The sequence below is a fragment of the Bos taurus genome, chromosome 28 (genome assembly GCF_002263795.3).
Source record: "Bos taurus isolate L1 Dominette 01449 registration number 42190680 breed Hereford chromosome 28, ARS-UCD2.0, whole genome shotgun sequence".
NCBI classification, from domain to species: Eukaryota; Metazoa; Chordata; class Mammalia; order Artiodactyla; family Bovidae; genus Bos; species Bos taurus.
Window position 1 is genome coordinate 15,498,014 of NC_037355.1, and position 18,774 is coordinate 15,516,787.

At 41.4% G+C, this 18,774-nt stretch overlaps 1 protein-coding gene across 1 annotated transcript in view; it reads right to left on the bottom strand.

The window, feature by feature from the left end:
* The window catches only part of CCDC6 (coiled-coil domain containing 6), a 112,157-nt gene that overhangs the window by 39,117 nt on the left and 54,266 nt on the right, over positions 1-18,774 (bottom strand). The window contains exon 3 of the mRNA XM_024986913.2: positions 3,472-3,600. Coding sequence (XP_024842681.1) covers positions 3,472-3,600 — 129 coding nt within the window. The remainder of the gene's footprint in view (positions 1-3,471; positions 3,601-18,774) is intronic.

Sequence of the window (18,774 nt, forward strand, 5' to 3'; positions counted from 1 at the left end):
AGTAGTTAAGAATCCACTTGCCAATGCAGGGGACGCAGGTTCAACCCATGGTTCGGGAAGATTCTACATGCCGTGGAGCAACTGATCCTGTGCACCACAACGACTGAACCCAAATGCTGCAACGAGAAGAGCCACTGCGATGAGAAGCCTGCATACTGCGACTGAGCAGCCCCTGCTCCCCTCGACTAGAGAGAGCCTACGCAGCAAGAAGACCCAGTGCAGCCACAAACAGATACATAAAGAGAGCAAGAGCAACAAGAAATTTCGTGCTGAGGATTGAAATTCATTCTAAAGCCTTGCTTCTAGGATAAAGTTATATATGGTGATGGACACTGGGAGAAGTGGGTGTTGCCCCTGGAAGCTGGGGTCTTCTCAAACTTCTGCAGTCACCTGACGTTGACTAGTGGCTGAAGGGAACCACTTGGGCACCTTCCAACTCTGAGGCCTGCAGGAGTCGTAGTACAGCTCCGTGGCTGCCTCTGCAAGACACGCACTTTAAAGGCAAGGGTATGCCCTCAAAGACACCGCGTGTGCAGACTGTCGAAACCCCATCTCTTCCCCTGCCCAGTAACAAAGAAGACGGATTCAACTTTACGTCTTCGCCATCTTCTCTGTGTTCTCAGGACCTCTTCGCCATGCAGAACCTCTATCCACTGTTCACTGCGTAGCGTTCCCATTTCCGTCTCCTCACACTTCCTTGCTCCTGCAGCAAGGCTGGGCTTGGGTCTATCCAAGTCCATTACCCATGCCCTGAACCCACCCGACCCTACACTGCCTTCTGAAGTACAAATGACAGCTCTCCAGTAACCTGTCCAAATCCACACTTTATTTAAACTCTTCAACAAAGCAGAGCTAAGGCACCAGACCCAAAGGATAAATGCCTTCAAATAGCTTTTAGTTCTAAAAATGGGTTGTCAGAGAGAAGAGCAAAGGCATGACCACATATATATCCTCATATTGAGTAATATAACACCTGTCTTGGCTCTTCTTATAGTAACTTTAATATAGGATATATTATATTATACAGACTATGACATATATAGTATATATTATAATACAGATGACAATCCCAAAAGATGGCCACAAGAGAGGGTCAGAGCACACCCATGGAAACACAGACGAGACTTGTTTCTACTGTAGAACAGAAACGTTCTCTCCAAACACAGACTAAAATTACTCGTAGCTAAACAAAATAGAGTGAAATCCCCAACATTTAATCATCCTTGACACACCCAAAAGAAAGGGGGCAATGTTTTATGATGATGTTACATTTCTCCATCTTAATTAAAACAAGGACTTGATGTAATGACCTCTAATGGGAAAACACTCTAAAAAAGAGTGGAGGTATGTGTAACTGATTCACTGTGCTGTATACCTGAAACACGACACTGTAAATCAACTATACTCCAATAAAAAAAATTTTAATTAAAAAAAAACACAGACTTGATATCCCACAAACACTTTCACTTTTTTTTCACTTCATCCCACATCTGAAGTTAAGTTTCCAGTTAAGGACTTTACAGTGTACACGCTCCATTGTGGAAATCCATTTCTTTAGTGTTGAGTCTTACAATGGACTAAATCATTAACTGGGAAGAAGGTATAACTTGTGCCTAGTTTTCAAAGCATTTAGTTACTGAAGTTTCCAATGAGCCTTAACACGGGGAAGCCATCCATCCTTTCTCCCTTCTCTTTCGGACTAGGCCACTACTCCACCTTGTGGCCACAGCTAAACTTTGGGGGTCAGGGTTCCAAAGTCTCCTCTGGGACCTATGAGCAAATAAAAGGCAGAAGCTGCTTCCGTTACTGACAGCCAACACAGAGAAGGTGCCGACCAAGTAAAGTTCTCACAATGCCAACCAGGGTGAGGATTCCACTTGGCCACTTGGTTACATCTTGATTAACAATTACCAGTAACAAGTTTGTGGGACGTCAGGGGCTTACACAAGAATTTTCAAAACTAATGTGAATGGAACTGGCTACCATCTATCCTGGAAATTAAACAGGAGAACTTCGGAACAAGATGTTTTTAAGCTGTGAGAGGTGGAGGAGTCTTCTAAATTTGGAAACTGCATCTGAATTCCAAAGAGGAATAGTAGGACTAGATTACTCTGGATTTTTGCAAAATAGCCAGCCCATGGAAATGGAACTTTTTTGTTCTTTAACCTAGAAGGAATGGAAAAAAAATTTCAAGAGCATTATCCAAAGTCTTGGAAATCACTGTAACGCATCCTTTGATATAGGTAGATAGAAGAATAATACAAAAACATAAAAGTCAGTTCAATTAGTATAAAATAAACTCTCACTTTCTCTTACACCTGATAATCCCACAAAGATTCAGTCTCATGTACAGTGATGAAATGAGAATGGTCCTAAGGGTGATTCAAAAACCAGTTAGCATGGACTAAGCTCCATGTATGAAAGATGCTAAAGTTGCGATAAATCAGACAACTTTGCACAGAAGCCTTGGCCAAATCATCAAAATGATAATTGGGATCCAAATCATGAAGAGCTAGAAAATGTCAATACACTGAATTTTACATGGAAGCCAGGTAGCAAGCAGTACATTATGCTTGATCTCTTCCAACTTCAGGAAAATAAATTAGTGTGGGAATACTAAATAAATTATGCTAATAAATGCTAAATAAATTAGCATTAGGGGCACTTGGGCCGGAGACAACAGGAACCTCTGCCTGGCACACCAGCCGGCAGGACGGATAATGGTGGGCCACGATTCTGGGTTGGCAGATAAGGACCAGCCTGGCCTCCTAAGGCAAATGTCTACCAAGGGCGACACACAGACGGACGGTGCACCGTTGCTTTCTACCTTTCACACCTTTCTAAGCTCGCCACTCCTGACTGGAGCTTGTGCTTCTCTTGTTTACACATGGAAAACTTGGACCCCCGCGAAGTTGATGAAGTTAATGCAAGGTCACAAAACGAATTAGTGGCTGAACCAGGATGAGTGACCGAGTCTAGGACTCTATACCTATATCAATAAATCTAGGTGGGAAAAGACAAGGTTCATACAAGGCTGCTAATAATTCAAAGACAAAAATGCTAATTGTTCTGAAGAACCCTTGAAGGAGAACTTTTTGCTCCACAGTCTCACTGTCTCAAGAACTTTCACAGAAGGGATCCTGTGGTTCAAAACATATTCTTCCCTCTTTTGCAAAAGGAACCTAACATTTCCGGCCTATAAATCAGTACATCACAACATATCTCTCGAAACCTTATTAGTTGTGGTTGAAAAGAACAAAAGAGCACGAGGGAGTAAGGATGTGCTCTGCAGAACTGTCAAGGCATGCTTCAGATAGAAGTCCCCACTGTGTGAAGACAAAGGTGAAAAATGTTTTTCACTGATATTCCACAGGACCTTTTAAAGTTTGAAAGAACAGTCGATATGAGAGAAAAAAAAAAAAAAAGAACTATCCTAATTAAGGATACAGAGAGAGAACCATACATTTTTACCTGTTCTAAGGTAAGCTGTTTAGAAATGGTATCATTCTCCAGTTTTTTAATTTTCTTCATCAGTTTGTTGACCTGGAATTCCTGCTCCTGCTCAAGATGCTGTTCTAGTTCAGCTTTCTCATGCTGCAACTGGAAAATGAAAAAAAAAACACAGATGTGGAAATCAAGACACTCAAAAGCCATGATAATGCTGGTTCTAAAAGCTGGTTAAACCAAGTATAGGAGGTCATCATAAAACTTACCTTACTCATTTCTGCTCGTATATCCAAATGTACACCTAACAACCTGCTCCTGATTCTTCTAACTTATAACCAAAAATTATAGTGCATAATCAGAGGCACTTGTCTGTATGCATGTACACATGTATGTGTGTGTGTGTATATACACATATACATATGCGTGTATGTATATATATGTATATCAGAACATCAAACCATGATGAAATGCCTATTTAAATTCTGAAGAACATGTAAGTGGTCATCTCTGTAGGGAAGAACTGGGGATGAGGAAAGGAAGGAAACGCACTTTTCAGCCCATATATAACCCTTGGAGACTTGAAAATTTTTATACCTTGGCCATAAAAATTATTTAAAAAATAGAAAATTTGCAACTGTCAGTTTTTATTAAATGAATTACAGTTTACCTGCATTCACGCCATTTACTTGCATTCATACAATGTATGTAGAGAGGGAAGAGAAGTTACAATCACCAAAAATACCTGGTCAAGTATTCTGAATGCTATTTACGAGTGTACTAGTAAGCATACTTGGCAAAAATCAGTACGAATAATTAACTTCTTGCAATGACACCAACCTCACACCTTCTACATTTTTTCTGAAAACCAAGAGGGAAAGCCTCTTATTTATGCAATTAAAAGATAAGGTTATGGTGCTATTACAAAAGAAATCTTAAAAAAAATGTACTCCAAACTTCAAAAGAAAATAAAAGAAATTCAGTGACACACAACTGGGGTTCTCATGAATCACTGTGCCTTATTTACAATGTTCTCAGTTGGGAGGGGCTGTTGATTCATAGTAGGGGAATAGGAATGAGCCACAGGGCCTGATTTTTCAGAACCATAGGCAAATTAAGCAAAAGCTATTAAAAACAATGAAGCACACAGTTTGATTTTGAGGTCTAAGATGACCACTGCTCCCTAATTCTACCTCCAAAACCATTTCTTCAGGCAGGTGCTGCATACCATGCTTGTGTTAGGCAAGCATGACAACCCCCATATCTACTGTAATAAAACAGGTTACCAGACCAAGGTAATTCAGCTGGAACGTGGCAGAGCCTGGGGCCCAAACCATGCTCTAAACTCTAAACCAGAGTCCTCCTACCAGATCCTGAGCAAACCTGAGGGGCTGCCTGAACACTCTTCCGTCCGCAAGTGCCTAGTGCGGCCCTGGCGTTCGGAAGGTTAAATGGCTAAATACAGACGTGGATGTGCGCCCAGGGAAAGCTATGTCTCTTTGTGAACCCGTAGAGGGTGCACTGGACAAAAGAGAGAGCTCAGTGGGCCTAAATACCCCAAAGGTTATACTTAATCATCTCCTCATTTGAAACAATTTCCATTGCTCTGAAAGTACCATGCTGCTGCTGCTGCTAAGTCGCTTCAGTCGTGTCTGACTCTGTGCGACCCCACAGATGGCAGCCCACCAGGCTCCCCCGTCCCTGGGATTCTCCAGGCAAGAACACTGGAGTGGGTTGCCATTTCCTTCCCCAACGCATGAAAGTGAAAAGTGAAAGTGAAGTCGCTCAGTCTTGTCCGACTCTTAGCGACCCCATGGACTGCAGCCCACCAGGCTCCTCCGTCCATGGGATTTTCCAGGCAAAAGTACTGGAGTGGGGTGCCATTGCCTTCTCCAAAAAGTACCATACTTGGTGTTTAAAAAGAAAACAAAATGTTCAAAATCTGACATTGTCTTTCAACATGGGAAACCTTGACTAAACAGATGCTGGGTTTCCTCCGACTGTTTTTTATATGCAACTCCAAAAGAGCTGGTCAACCTTGCAGGGACTCAGAAAGCAAGCAGATGTGAAGAGGTGCTTACAGTGACAAGTCTATTTTTAGCTAGCTCATTAAAATTCAGGTTCTGGAAGATCAAGCAGTAATTAAAAGAACTAAGAGGAATGGTCAGAGACTGAGAACAGTTCTCAGCATTTCAGACACAAAGACTCCCAATGGGACAGGCATCAGTTATGAGGGAAAAAAAGCAGAACAAGTACATCTTCATCTGACTCTTGCATTCTACAAAAATCACCTGTGTGGTGTGTCTTCCACCTGCACAGTAGAGGCAGAAGGGAGTGAAATCTATAGTTAAGACCTTATCTTTGCCCTAAAATAGTTTATGAATGCTAAGCTTAAATGATATCTACTGGTTTTAGAAAAATGAATTTCTGTCTTAAAACTTTTAAACTTTTTGCATAGTTTTCTTTAAATATTAGATGTGTTTTCCTCCAATATGTTTTTTTTAAATATTGGCTGCACCATTCTCAGTTGTGGCACGCAGGATCTTTGCTGCATCATGCGTGACTTTTCACTGCACAAGGATTCTCTAGTTGTGGTGCGCGGGCTCCATAGTTGTGGTACACGGGCTCAGGAGTTGTGGTATACGGGCTCAGGAGTTGTGGTACACGGGCTCAGGAGTTGTGGTACACGGGCTTAGTTGCTCCACAGCATGTGGGATCTTAGTTCCCCGACCACGGATCAAACCTGCGTCCCCTGCATTGCAGGGTGGATTTTTAACCACTGGACTACCAGGGAAATCTCTCCAATATGTTTTCAACTGCTGCCACTTTTATTTCAAAGAGCCTCCTTCTTCCCTTTTTTTTAGTGTTATACTTGTGCTCTTAAGTAAATTAAAATAATAAAGAGAAATCGCTCAGTTGTGTCCATCTGTTTGCGACCCCATGGACCATAGCCTGCCAGTCTCCTCTGTCCATGGAATTCTCCAGGCAAGAATACTGGATGGAGTGGGTAGCCATTTCCTTCTCCAGGGGATCTTCCCAACCCAGGGATCAAACCTGAGTTTCCTGCATTGCAGGTGGATTCTTTACCATCTGAGCTGCCAGGGAAGCCCAAAACAATAAAGGATGCAATCTAATGTCAAAAAATCTCTCCCCCAACCCAGGCAGCAATTTGTCACAGAATATTAATCTGAGCAAAGGTAAGATTCTCATTGTCCTAGAGGAAAAGACTCATATACAGACAGATGGGCTGATACCGTCAGTAACTGATAAGGTATTTCCTTTAAGAATACTGATTCAGCTAGTAATGAAATCTATAAAAGCTCTCAATTTTAAAAGGCTTTTTCCTTTCAAGAGCTGTACCCAAAGGAAAATGTGATGGTGAAGCTGTTGTTACCAGAACTCAAGCGAGGTCCCTGGGTTATACGAAGCGTTTGGAAAATATCAAGCCATCCTCAGATATAACTCAGCCAAACACTCACAGTTTTCAACATCCCCCAAAGACAGACCTGGAGTGCTGCCTGTTTTGTTCTGTCATCTCTCGGATGACAGGCAATCTAGGGGCAGGGCACAGAGTTAGTGTTCCAAACAGAACACTAGACACAGAAAGTCTGGTTCTTCCCTGGAACCAAGAAACCACCAAGAAAAAGAGAAACACAGCAAGAAATACAAAACAACCCCCCAGAACAATCACGAAAAGAGAGTTAAGATGGGCAAGAAGAGAGGGCAGAGAAAGAGATAGTGAGGAATTAACAACCACAGAGTTTTCCTCGTGACAATGAACCTGAGAAAATTTCAGAAATTATTTGTTTCAAACAGATACCATGTAAATTCAAGCTATTTGGCCCCAACAGGACTTGAACCAACACCCTGAATCCATCTATTTTATTTCAGTTTTTTTATTTGGCTGCGCCTCACGGCATACAGGATTTTAGTTCCCCAACCAAGGACAGAACCCACACCCCATGCAGTGGAAGCATGAAGCCCTAACTACTGGACTGCCAGGGAATTCCCTCCACCTGCCTGTGTTAAAGCTGTAGTCCATGACACCATAAACAAAAACCATAAAAGGAAGACTGGTTTAGGTGACCCAGGACATATCAGAGATGATTTCCTGGTGGCTCAGTGGTAAAGAATCTGCCTTCAGTGGAGGAGACCCAGGTTGGATCCTTTGGTTGGGAAGATTCCCTGGAAAAGGGAGTGGCTACCCACTCCAGTATTCTTGCCTGAAGAATCCCATGGACAGAGGAGCCTGGTGGGCTATGGTCCATGGGGTCACAAAGAGTCAGACACAACTGAGTGACTAACACTTTCACTTTTACCTTTCAGGACCTATCAGAAAAACTAAACTCCAGGTTCATTTCTGAGTAGCATCTTCAAGATGGGTATAAAATTTAAGACATGATTTTAAATTTTTAATCAAAGGTCTAAACGTCGTAAGCAATTCTTAATCTTACTAATCAGGTCAGAGATCCTAAACTGGAACAAAAATCAAACTGAGAAGTAAACAGGCAAGTAAATTCTATTAATGTGCTTGGAAAAAAAAAAAAACTCACTTGCTTGCCTTTAATATATCTAAAGTAAAATGCTTAGGTAGATTAAAATTTGTTGTCAGAATCAGCATTTCCTGTAAATATACTTACAAAGTCAATCTCACAGATTATGGAAGAGCTTTAGAACTCTTAACTGTGCAATATATTGCACCATTAACAACAAAAAAACCTTGTAGAATGGAAATTACATAACTGACGATCCACAGCAGCACATTTACAATGGAATTAGGGTTATATAAATAAAGATCTGCTCCTTGGGATTCAGCATGAAAAATATATTAAAATAAGTGAAAAAGCCATATGCAAAAACACAACTACAAACCTGGAAAATTCTAAGCACTCAAATGTGAGCATTTTCTCATTGTATCCACTCACATATGAAATCCCAAAGCCAATTTCCAGCCCATTAAAAAACATGAGTACAGCATTAAGTTGATCTAACGACAGACTAGCCTTAAGCATCACTGAATTACCAATAATTGTTGTCTTTCTCATAATTTCCAAAGTTTTCTGGAGCCACTTTCAGTGAACCAGGCTTCTTATATCAGAGATTCCAAAACTCTTCACTGAATGGCTTTTATTCTGGGCAAAACCTTCGCCAGCAGGTACAGGCACCACTGCAGGCACACGTGAAGGTTGGCTGCTACGCCAGCCCACCCACCCAGCATGCAGCAGGTTTGCCAAATCCCAGGCTTGGCGAAGTGTGTTTGTAAGTCTGGGCCTGTTGTTAGTCCACCCAGAGCCAAGGGAGGCACGCCTTCTTGCCACCAGCCCCGGACTCAGCTTTTTCGATTCAACTCGAGGATAAACGCAAGATGCCCCCAGTTCTATTTACACCAGTCAATGCTAACCATTCTCTGTACAACCTGCAGTTTTGCAACCAACATCCCTCATTTATTGACAACTACCAAGAATTAGAGCCATCTGCACTAAGCCAAGTAAAGGCCACCATAGAACAGTGACTACATTAAATCACTGGATTGCCAAAAATAATTGTCATGTAGTTAACACAGTAAGCCCCCTACATGTGAACGAGTTTTGTTCCAAGAGCGTGTTCTTAAGTCCAATTTGACCAAGTAAGCCTAGGTACCTAACACAATCAGCTATATAGTGCTGCTTTTATCCTTGCTTCCAGACATCTTTGGCTTGAAATAAAGATACTGTACTCTATACAGAACTGTACAGCAAGTACACAAAAGCACGACCACTTGTAGAGGAAGCATGTGTGTGACAATGTACCCTAGACATGAGAACTAACTCACGTGAATGAACAAGTGAACAAACATTCACATCTTTTAAAGTTTGCAGCTTAAAGGTTCATGTGTAGGGGACTTATTGTTCCAAGTAGTTAACACAGGTTTTGAAAAAAAGAACTGTCTCTCACAATATTGAGTCTCTAAACCAATCTGAACAGCTCTGCTGAGCAGAAAATCAACTTCCCACCTTCAATTCAGCGCATCACCACTAAACGCCTCCTGGGCCCAGACTTAAGCCCACCTCCTTCCCCCTTCTGTTACTGGCACTGTTATTCTCAGTCAATATCTCACATCTCATCAGTTACCAAGTGGCATTAAGTCAGCCCCCAGAACAGCTGTCCAACACATCCTGCGCTTTCTGTGCTCCGGCTCAAGTCTTTTACTCCTCTTCACTGGGCCACCGCCAAAGCTCCTAATCGATACCCCAGGTCCAGTGTGTAGATCACGCTGAACTAAACTAGTAGGGTTTTCTATTCATTCAACACCCTGCTCAAAACCTTACAATGGCTCCCTCATTCCTGCAGAGTAAGCCCAAACTCATCGCTACGATGTTCAAGTCCACCTTCGATCCAGTCCCCATGCAAGTTCCCCATACTTTCACACTCAGCCCCAGGGACAGCCTAAGGTTTGCACACACAAATGCCTTCAGGGTCCAGGCATCTGACAATGATGAATCTCAGCACAGAGAGTGGTGCTGGCAACTATGATTAAAGGCCAACCTTATGTCTTTTTCTAAAGACTCTTTTCCTAGAGGAAAAAAAAAACAACCCACATTTTAAAACCTGAAGGGACTGCCCTGGCAGTCCAGTGGTTAAGGCTGCACCTTCCAACGCAGGGGGTGTAGCTTTGGTCCCTAGTCAGGGAGCTAAAGACCACATGCCTCACGACCAAAAAACCAAAGCATAAACCAGAAGCAATATCGTAACAAAGACTTTTAAAACATCGTCCACATCAAAAAAATAAAAAAGAAACCCATCATCCTGGGCAAACATGTCCGGAGATCACTCTGGTCCAGGGGCTTCCAGACCCCATGTCCTGCTGGTCACCCACTAACAAGAGCCACTGCACCCCAAGCCCAGTCCTGATCATTCTGTATCCTCTGCCTAGAGTACCTGAAGCCGTTTCCTCCAAATTTCTGGAACTTTGGGACAGCTCCAAAGACGCCTCCCACAGAGCCTTCCCACACACGCTAAGCATCATGTACACTCCCCCTCCTTCAGGCTGGGATGAGCACGGTCTGCCTTAATCCAAAACCAAAGTTTTGTGTTCTCTGATTCATCCAAATGAAGCAAAAAAAAAAAAAAGGTTCACTCTTTTCCGACGGTATAGCTCTTCATGATTCCAGATTAAAGCGGGGGTGATTTATCTTTGTCCCCACCTTTAGCCAGCCCTGAGCTCGGACTTCTGAAACCCCAGCTCTACACAACTGCCAAAAGCACAATTCAGCTTCTTAGCTGTTCTGTTACAAATAACTAGCAAATGTGCTCAGGAAAAAGGGAGCCTTGGGTGCTGGGTCTCCTCTCGATTTCCACCTTCCCCAGATCTCCCCCCAGCAGTTCTTCATGATCTTGTTAATCCTTCCACTTATCTTCAGTGAAGCTTGCCTGAATTAACTAATTGTGATTTTCAAAAAGGGAAAAAGTATACCTAACTTTTGCAAGGAAAAAAAATTGGTAGGCCCTTCCAGAATTTTTTGGATGTTATTTTCTCGTCAGCCTCCTCAAAACTGAGGACAAGCTCTCACCTGAGTGGAGGGCTCCAGTACATGAGGCTTCCTGCCCACTTAGAACACCTCAGGGGCTAAGTCTGACCTTCCTAGATTTGATTCCTAATAGCATCATGCTGCAGTACTCTTGCCTGGAAAATCCCATGGACAGATGAGCCTGGTAGGCTGCAGTCCATAGGGTCACACAGAGTTGGACACAACTGAAGCTACTTCAGCAGCAGCAGCAGCAGCAGCAGCAGCATGCTGCTTAAAATATTAACACCTTTGAAAAAAATCTAGTTAGGAGGAAGGTTTGAAAAAAAGATGCTCCATGAATAAGATAAAGGAATTCTTGAGGCTCTGGACTCAACCTGCAAAAAAAAAAATCCATTTTGTAAAAATTAACCCTTTCTTCTTTGAGGAGTAGAGAATATTTAACCCAAAGAAAGAATGTACTCAAAGCTGAGACCTTATCATAAATTAAAAGGAAAAAAGAAAAAGGAAAGTAAAGATAATTAGTAGTAGGATATCTCTCTGTATTTTAAGGTAATTAATAACTGGGCTGACTGTAAACTTTTTAAAATGAAAAAAAAAAAAAAATTACCCAAGAAATGCAGAACACTGCAACATTTCTAACTGCAAAGCTTTAAAATCATTTGCACAGCATTTCCAGCAATGGTTCAAGTCCATCTACAGTGCAGACAAGTCTTTCAATCTCCAAGATTCACCTTTTCAACTAGAAATAACAATGCTTACTTACCCCTACCCTAGTGAGTAAAGCAACTTCTCATTCCAGCTTCATCTCAGTATTTTTCATTTCCTTCTCCTACTTTTACTTTCTACCTGCATTTCTCCATATTTTGTCAAAGAAGTCAACCTGGAAAGCTGCTAAGCCCTGACCCTTGCTCTTGTACTTTGGGGAATCCAGGCTGGCACATTAACTCCAGCCACAATGGTAACATACTACACACATTTTGGAAAAAAAAAAAACAAACCCTCAGTGATTTGTGAAGACTAAAAGAATTGCCTCAAGTTTATTGTATTTTCTAATCATAATGCAAATTACGTTGGACTGAGAGATTTCTGGCATGCTGCTACCAGGAAAATGCTGCCTTATAATTTGGCCTCTGGTGGTTGTGGCATTTAAAATGCAATAAACACATCCCAGAAGCCCTCTGCAGATGTATCGTGAACACAATGTATAAGCCCCCTGTTCCATGAAAAGAAACAAAGAACACACACAGCTGAGAGTCAGATAATGTGGAATGAAAAACAACAACGAGGACGACAAAAAAAAAAAAAACCCACAACTCAACTTCGCCCCAAATGTTCTGTTAGCTATTAGGTGATAGCCAATTTTTCTGCTCAGCATTAATAGCCCTGAAAAACTAAAAGCCAAGAGGGCCACTGGTCGAGCCAGCTTAATGAAGAACATATTTCAAGGTCTCCCTGCCACAGGAGAACAAGTCTTCACCTGAATGGATGCGACAGCAGCATTCGCCTCGGTGCCTTTAAAATGAACTAAACAGGGTTTCATACATATTTATCACCCTGACATGTGATTCTGCTGCCTGAACAAACAAGATCACTGCACTGCCATCTTAGTGACTTGGAGAACTTGGAGTAAAAGAAGGCAGCCTCAGATTCTGGCGTACAGGCTTGAGAAGGGAATTAGGCATCTACGCTCACTCCTCGAGCCTGTAGACAAGCCTGCCCTCCACAGACACAGCCTTGAAGGGACTAAAGAAGAAAACCTGCCTCTGTTCAGATGGGAATGGAAGGAGAAACTACTACTCCAGGTTGAGGGGAGGGGAGAGAAGAGGTACAGGAAAGTAAGCCTTTGTCTAGGTCAATGGGCAGATTCAGGGACTTCTCGCAAGCCTTACTCTGTTTCATTCCTGTGTGAACACAGATGGAAGAATAATGCTATGACAGATCAGCTTTCTGAACGACTCAGCTCTGTATCACTTGGCAATGGCGGCTTCAGCAGCGGTTTTTGCCCACAACTTCCTTCCTTCCCTCCATATATCATCTTTCCACAGATGCTAGGAAACTGCAACTGCTGTAATTCCCGGAGGCATTCTCACCTCAGGGACCAAGTCAATAATAGTAACAATAAGTCGTGCCACTTAACAAGAGATCCAGAAAACTTGTGTTCTTAAGTGCCTTCCGCCATCAATAAGAAAGATGTGTCTCCTCAGTAAGAGAATGAGTACAATCATTTCTATTATATTAATAGCTACAGTGGCATTGTTTTCTGAAGACTAGATCCAATTTCAAATATGACTCTACAGTACAAGACTACAAACTTATTTGTTATTTTAAGGTCTAAAATTTGAAAATTGGATTAGAGTGAAAACATTCAGAGCGATATATAATATTCAGTACTCCTATCTCAGTCCTGTTCCAGGCTTTTAAATAAAGAAAAAAAAAATATTCATTAACTTTTGGCAGCAGTATTGGTGGAGAAAAGTGTAGGCAACAATTGAACAGAGCTTCCCAGGAGCAGGAAGTGAACCTGATGCCTTGGGCTTACATAAAAGCAAGTGAGAAAATCCACAGGGGCTAAAATCACTATCCATCTCAGCAACAATAGGTCTTCCAGTTGGTATTGGTGACTGGTGCTTAACTGTTACCCAGAGGAATCAGGGGGCTTTGTGTGTTTTTTTTTTTAAAGAGTGGCCAGTGGAATGAATCGTATCACAGCTGACAAGACAGTTAAGCCAATCATAAGAGCATTTTGTTTATGCTAGCTCTAAATGAACAATCTGGGTAGTCCAGAATCTTCCTGACTTTGCAAGGGGCTCCACTGCACTGCAGTCTATGCGGTCCATGATAAACAGATGCAATTACGACAGTGAAACCGAGTAAGACCCTGCAGGACCACCCCAGGGATAGACCTCCATCTTATCCCCGCCCCTGCCTCTCGTTTGTAGAAAAGCTTTAAATTTGCTCTTTGGTTACAAAGCAGATTTAATTAGAGAAGTGAGAAAATAGTCAAGCAAGACAAATAGCTAAGTCATACAACAAAGACAAAGACCTTTATTTTATTTCCTCCTCAGGGCTGTAAATAATATCCTGAGCCATGTCCTTGAGTTGTTGTGCAGATATTAAAACCCCCACTAGGTGGAAGAAGTTAGCTGCATGCTGACCACCAGTACACATAAATCCCAGACTGGTTGGAACCAGAAGACTGATGGCTGAGATTCCTGAAACATCACTATTTGCTCACCATCAACCCACCAGGGAACTGGGCATGAGCTGAACATGCACCCTGTGTCTCTCTCCCCTCAATGTCTTTCAAAACCCTTCCTGAAAAGCCATCGAGGAGCTCATGTCTTTTGAGCGCAAGCTGCCCATTCTCCTTGTTTGGCGCCCTGCAGTAAACACTGTACTTTCTTTCACCACAGCCCCGTCAGTGGGTCAGCTTTGCTGCACATCGGGCAAGCAGACCCCAGTCTACTTTGGTAACAACTGCAAGACTGTGAGCTCTCAAGCTCAGTGATACAGCTGGAGGTTTCAAAACATAAGGACAAAATAGGTATTTTTAAATTTTTCTTCTTAGGAAGTAAGATATTTTTTAATTACAAAAGTAATGCGTGTTGCTTCTACAAACTGAGAAGGAAAGGAGCACAAGAAAATTAACATCCCTAAGCTCAGCACCCAATTATAGCCAGCATTCCAGAGAATAGTCTTTTAGACTTTTTTTTCCCCTAGCATAGATATTAAGAATCAAATTCTGATGAAGAATTTGATCACAAAACATTCCTTATACATTTTAATTACAAATTATGATTAAGCAACAAACATCTCTTCAAGGCATTCAGGAGCTGAATTTAGTCCTAGTGTAGGCTTGGCATTAGACTAGAAGGCTCCTTTTTAGGACAGTTCTTACCAGTCAAGTCATCGATCCCATGGTCCAGGCTCAGAAAGAAGCAGATTTTTCAGACAAGAGTCTTTGCAAAACCAAGATATCTATCTAGCAGATGTATACAAAAATAAAGGAGAAAAACTGCATGCTGTTTTGTGCATATTTCTTTGTTTGCTTTAGACAGGATTAACATATTTGGAGGTGTTGAACCTATCTTCCAAACATGATCTTTTAACAGGAAAAAGAGATTTCTATTCATCTACTTAAATACATTTGATTCAGTTTTTAAAGGTATTTGACACCATCTGTATCACAGCAGATGGAAAAGGAGGTATCTCCTTTATAGTAATAATCTCATTTTGTTCTTAAGACCAAAGAATTCCTTTGAAATGCACATAAAAGCCACACTCACTAAAAGACAACAGCCATAGCACAAGCAACAAAACCAAAATTGCTCCATAAATAGCCTCTAAGCGGCCTCTGGTGAAAAATGTTAAACACCTCCCTGGTGAACAGGTCAATTTACTCCTCTGTCCGTCAGTGTCTCCGGCAGCACAGTTTCTCTTAGTAGGCTATCATAACAAGTTCTTATCCAGAAGCAAGCATCCTAGAGAGTCATATTAAAGTAATTACACAGTTGGAAAAGTATATTGGTACCAATTACTCCAAAAATCTTCCAGATGGAGATTAGTTCTACCACACTGGGTGGCAGAAAATGTGAGACTGCAACAAAGGACTGGCGGAAATCCTTCAGGAAAGCCTGGGGGATGGGTACAGTAGGCCTACAGCCCGTCTTTCCAGCGGTTATACAAGAGCCTTCCAGCTGCCCAAAGGTACAGGGACTTACCACAAAACGGCGTGCAGTTGATCCCTGGTGTAAAGTGCAGGATCACTATTCATGTCACAGTAGGCACAGCTCTGGAACTTGCCAGAGACCGCAACCTCACACTATCTGCCATCCGTGTCTTTTCAAAAGTCTTAGAAAGAACCAGGAACATGGAATAAGGGGTTATTTCTTATGGATTCAGTTTCAATTTGAAAAAGTTCTTGGGGATGGGTGGTGGGAATGGTCGTACAACAATGTGAGTGTATTTAATGCCATTGGATTATATACTAAAAAATGGCTGCAATGGCGAGTTTTACATCTATGTTATATATTCTTTTGTGAAAGTTGTCAGACGTGTCCCACTCTTTGTGACCCCATGGACTGTACAGTCTATGGAATTCTCCAGGCTAGAATACTGGAGTGGGGAGCCATTTCCTTCTCCAGGGGATCTTCCTAACCCAGGGATCAAACCCAGGTCTCCCACATTACAGGTGGATTCTTTACCAGCTGAGCTATGAAGGAAGCCCAAGGGTACCGGAGTGGATAGCCTATCCCTTCTCGAGCGGATCTTCCCGACCCAGAACTCAAACCAGAGGCTCCTGTATTTTATTACTATATGCTATGCTATGCTATGCTAAGTCACTTCAGTCATGTCCAACTCTGTGTGACCCCAGAGACGGCAGCACACCAGGCTCCCCCGTCCCTGGGATTCTCCAGGCAAGAACAGGGGAGTGGGTTGCCATTTCCTTCTCCAATGCATGAAAGTGAAAAAAGAAAGTGAAGTCGCTCAGTCGTGTCCGACTCCTAGCGACCCCATGGACTGCAGCCCACCAGGCTCCTCCATCCATGGGATTTTCCAGGCAGGTGTACTGGAGTGGGGTGCCATTGCCTTCTCCGTTATTACTATATACACATATGGAATTCCCTGATATAGGGCTTCCCTGATGACTCTGGGTAAAGAATCTGCCTGCAATGCAGGAGACACAGGAGACATGGGTTCAATCCCTGGGTTGGGAAGATCCCCTGGAGGAGGAAATGGCAACCTGCTCCAGCATTCTTGCCTGAAAACTCCCATGGACAGAGGAGCCTGGTGGGCTACAGTTCAAAGGGTCACAAAGAGTCAGACATGACTGAGAGACTAAGCACGCACACACACACACACACACACATTCTCTCTCTCTCTCTCTCTATATATATATGCATATATAATATATGAAAATAAAACCTAGGAACCAAGCGGGGATTTATGTCTCCCCGCTTGGTTCCCTGCATGGTCAACAGAGACATGTTGACCATCCATTTGCCCAGGTTCTGCAAGTGGGATTACTAATAAGCTACAGATCACCTAGAACTCCCCAAACAACAGACTTACATCCTCATACTGAACACTTTGTTTTGACTGAGGGTGAACATAAGACCCAGCCATGTGAAGACCAGGGCTCCACATTACAAACTACTTTGGGAACATTTTTTCACACTGTCCAGTTTGTATTAATGTATTACCCAGTCTCTTTAGAAAGATCCATGCCCCTCAAAAAACTTAAGTTTTTAATATATGAAAATTTTTCTCCTGACCAAGTAAAACTATTTATTTTAATATAAGAATTCTGAAAAAATAATCTGAAAAAAAAAAACAAACAAACTACATTTCTCCAAGTTATAGCTTTATTTATTAAATTTTAAGTTCAAACCTTCTTATGCCAAATATATTACTATAATTAACCTCTTTCTGTTGCACATGGCTCTTAGGTGTTCACTCTATCCAGTAGCTTGCTTCAAGGGACATCAGTATCCTTGGAAAGTAGGTGGGTCATGAAAAGAAGCTAATGAGATGCTAAATTACACATTACAGAACAACTCATAATGAAAATGAGTCTTTCTAGAGAAAAAGAAAGCATGATCTGGCTAGGATATTGACTGCTTTATAATGTACTTTAATCAAAGGTTCCAAATACCAATGACTATGCAAATTGAAAACAAAAAAATGTTTCTCGAAGTGTTAAAAATTAGGGCATCTGATTACACACAAAACACAGAAAAGGAAGCCATAATCATATCCTTAGAGTTCTGGAAGCAACATGCAGAATAATTAGTCTAATGCTGCCAAGGTACGATAAGAGTCAAAAGTCAAACTAATCTTCTGCCTCATTTTTCCTCTAAATCAGAATGCACAGGAATAAAGAAAACATTTCAGCACAGAAATTCCACCATAAATCTCCACTAGATAATACTGACCGAGGATCTCTATCCTTCACATTCCAACAGCTACCATATAAATAAATTTTTGCACAAGATTATAGTGGTATCTTTATTCAATAATTAGGTAGGAAAATAAGAATAAAAAGATGGGGTAAAAGGTACCTGGACCATTGCATGGTCTTAACACTAAAGTTTCTGGAATCTTCTTCCAACATTTGATATGTCAGAAGGTAAGAGAAGAATTTAGGCTCCAAATATCCTTTTGCTATAATCTCATTAGAATACATATTTCGATCAAATTAATGAGTGAAATTGTTAGTAATGCCAGTGAATAGAAAATACAAGGAAAGATTTCTACCTTTTACAGCCATCTGAAAAAAATACCAATAATAGTCCTCTTTGGATAATTTTATACCTATTCACTATTTTGGACATGTTGTGTTAAATAGTGAAAACTCAATGTCCCACTTGTTCTCAAGTTCATACTAAATAACCTGCATGGTATTTGCCCTAAACAAATCTTACTTTTATAATTTACTAGTAAGCTTCAAGGAGAGGAAAACAAAACAAACAGGAGGGGAAGGTAGAAAAATCTAACTAGAAAAATAAAAATTTCTGTATGTTTTGTGTGTTGTCTTCTATACACTATTAGTGATTGATGTTAAGTTTCAACATTTGTTATTTGTTCAGTAACATATTACTCACCCATCTGAATACAACTGACTATCACAGATACATATATTTTTCTCTCCTCAAAGTGGCATTTCCCTTTGTATCTTCATATATTAGTATAAAAGACCTACTTCTGGTTGCCAAAAATGTCCATATATTCATTATAGATTCAACATAAAAGGAGAAAGAAATCTCACATTTGGCGTTAACTCTCATAATCCCAAAATACTGCATACATCATTGACTCCTGT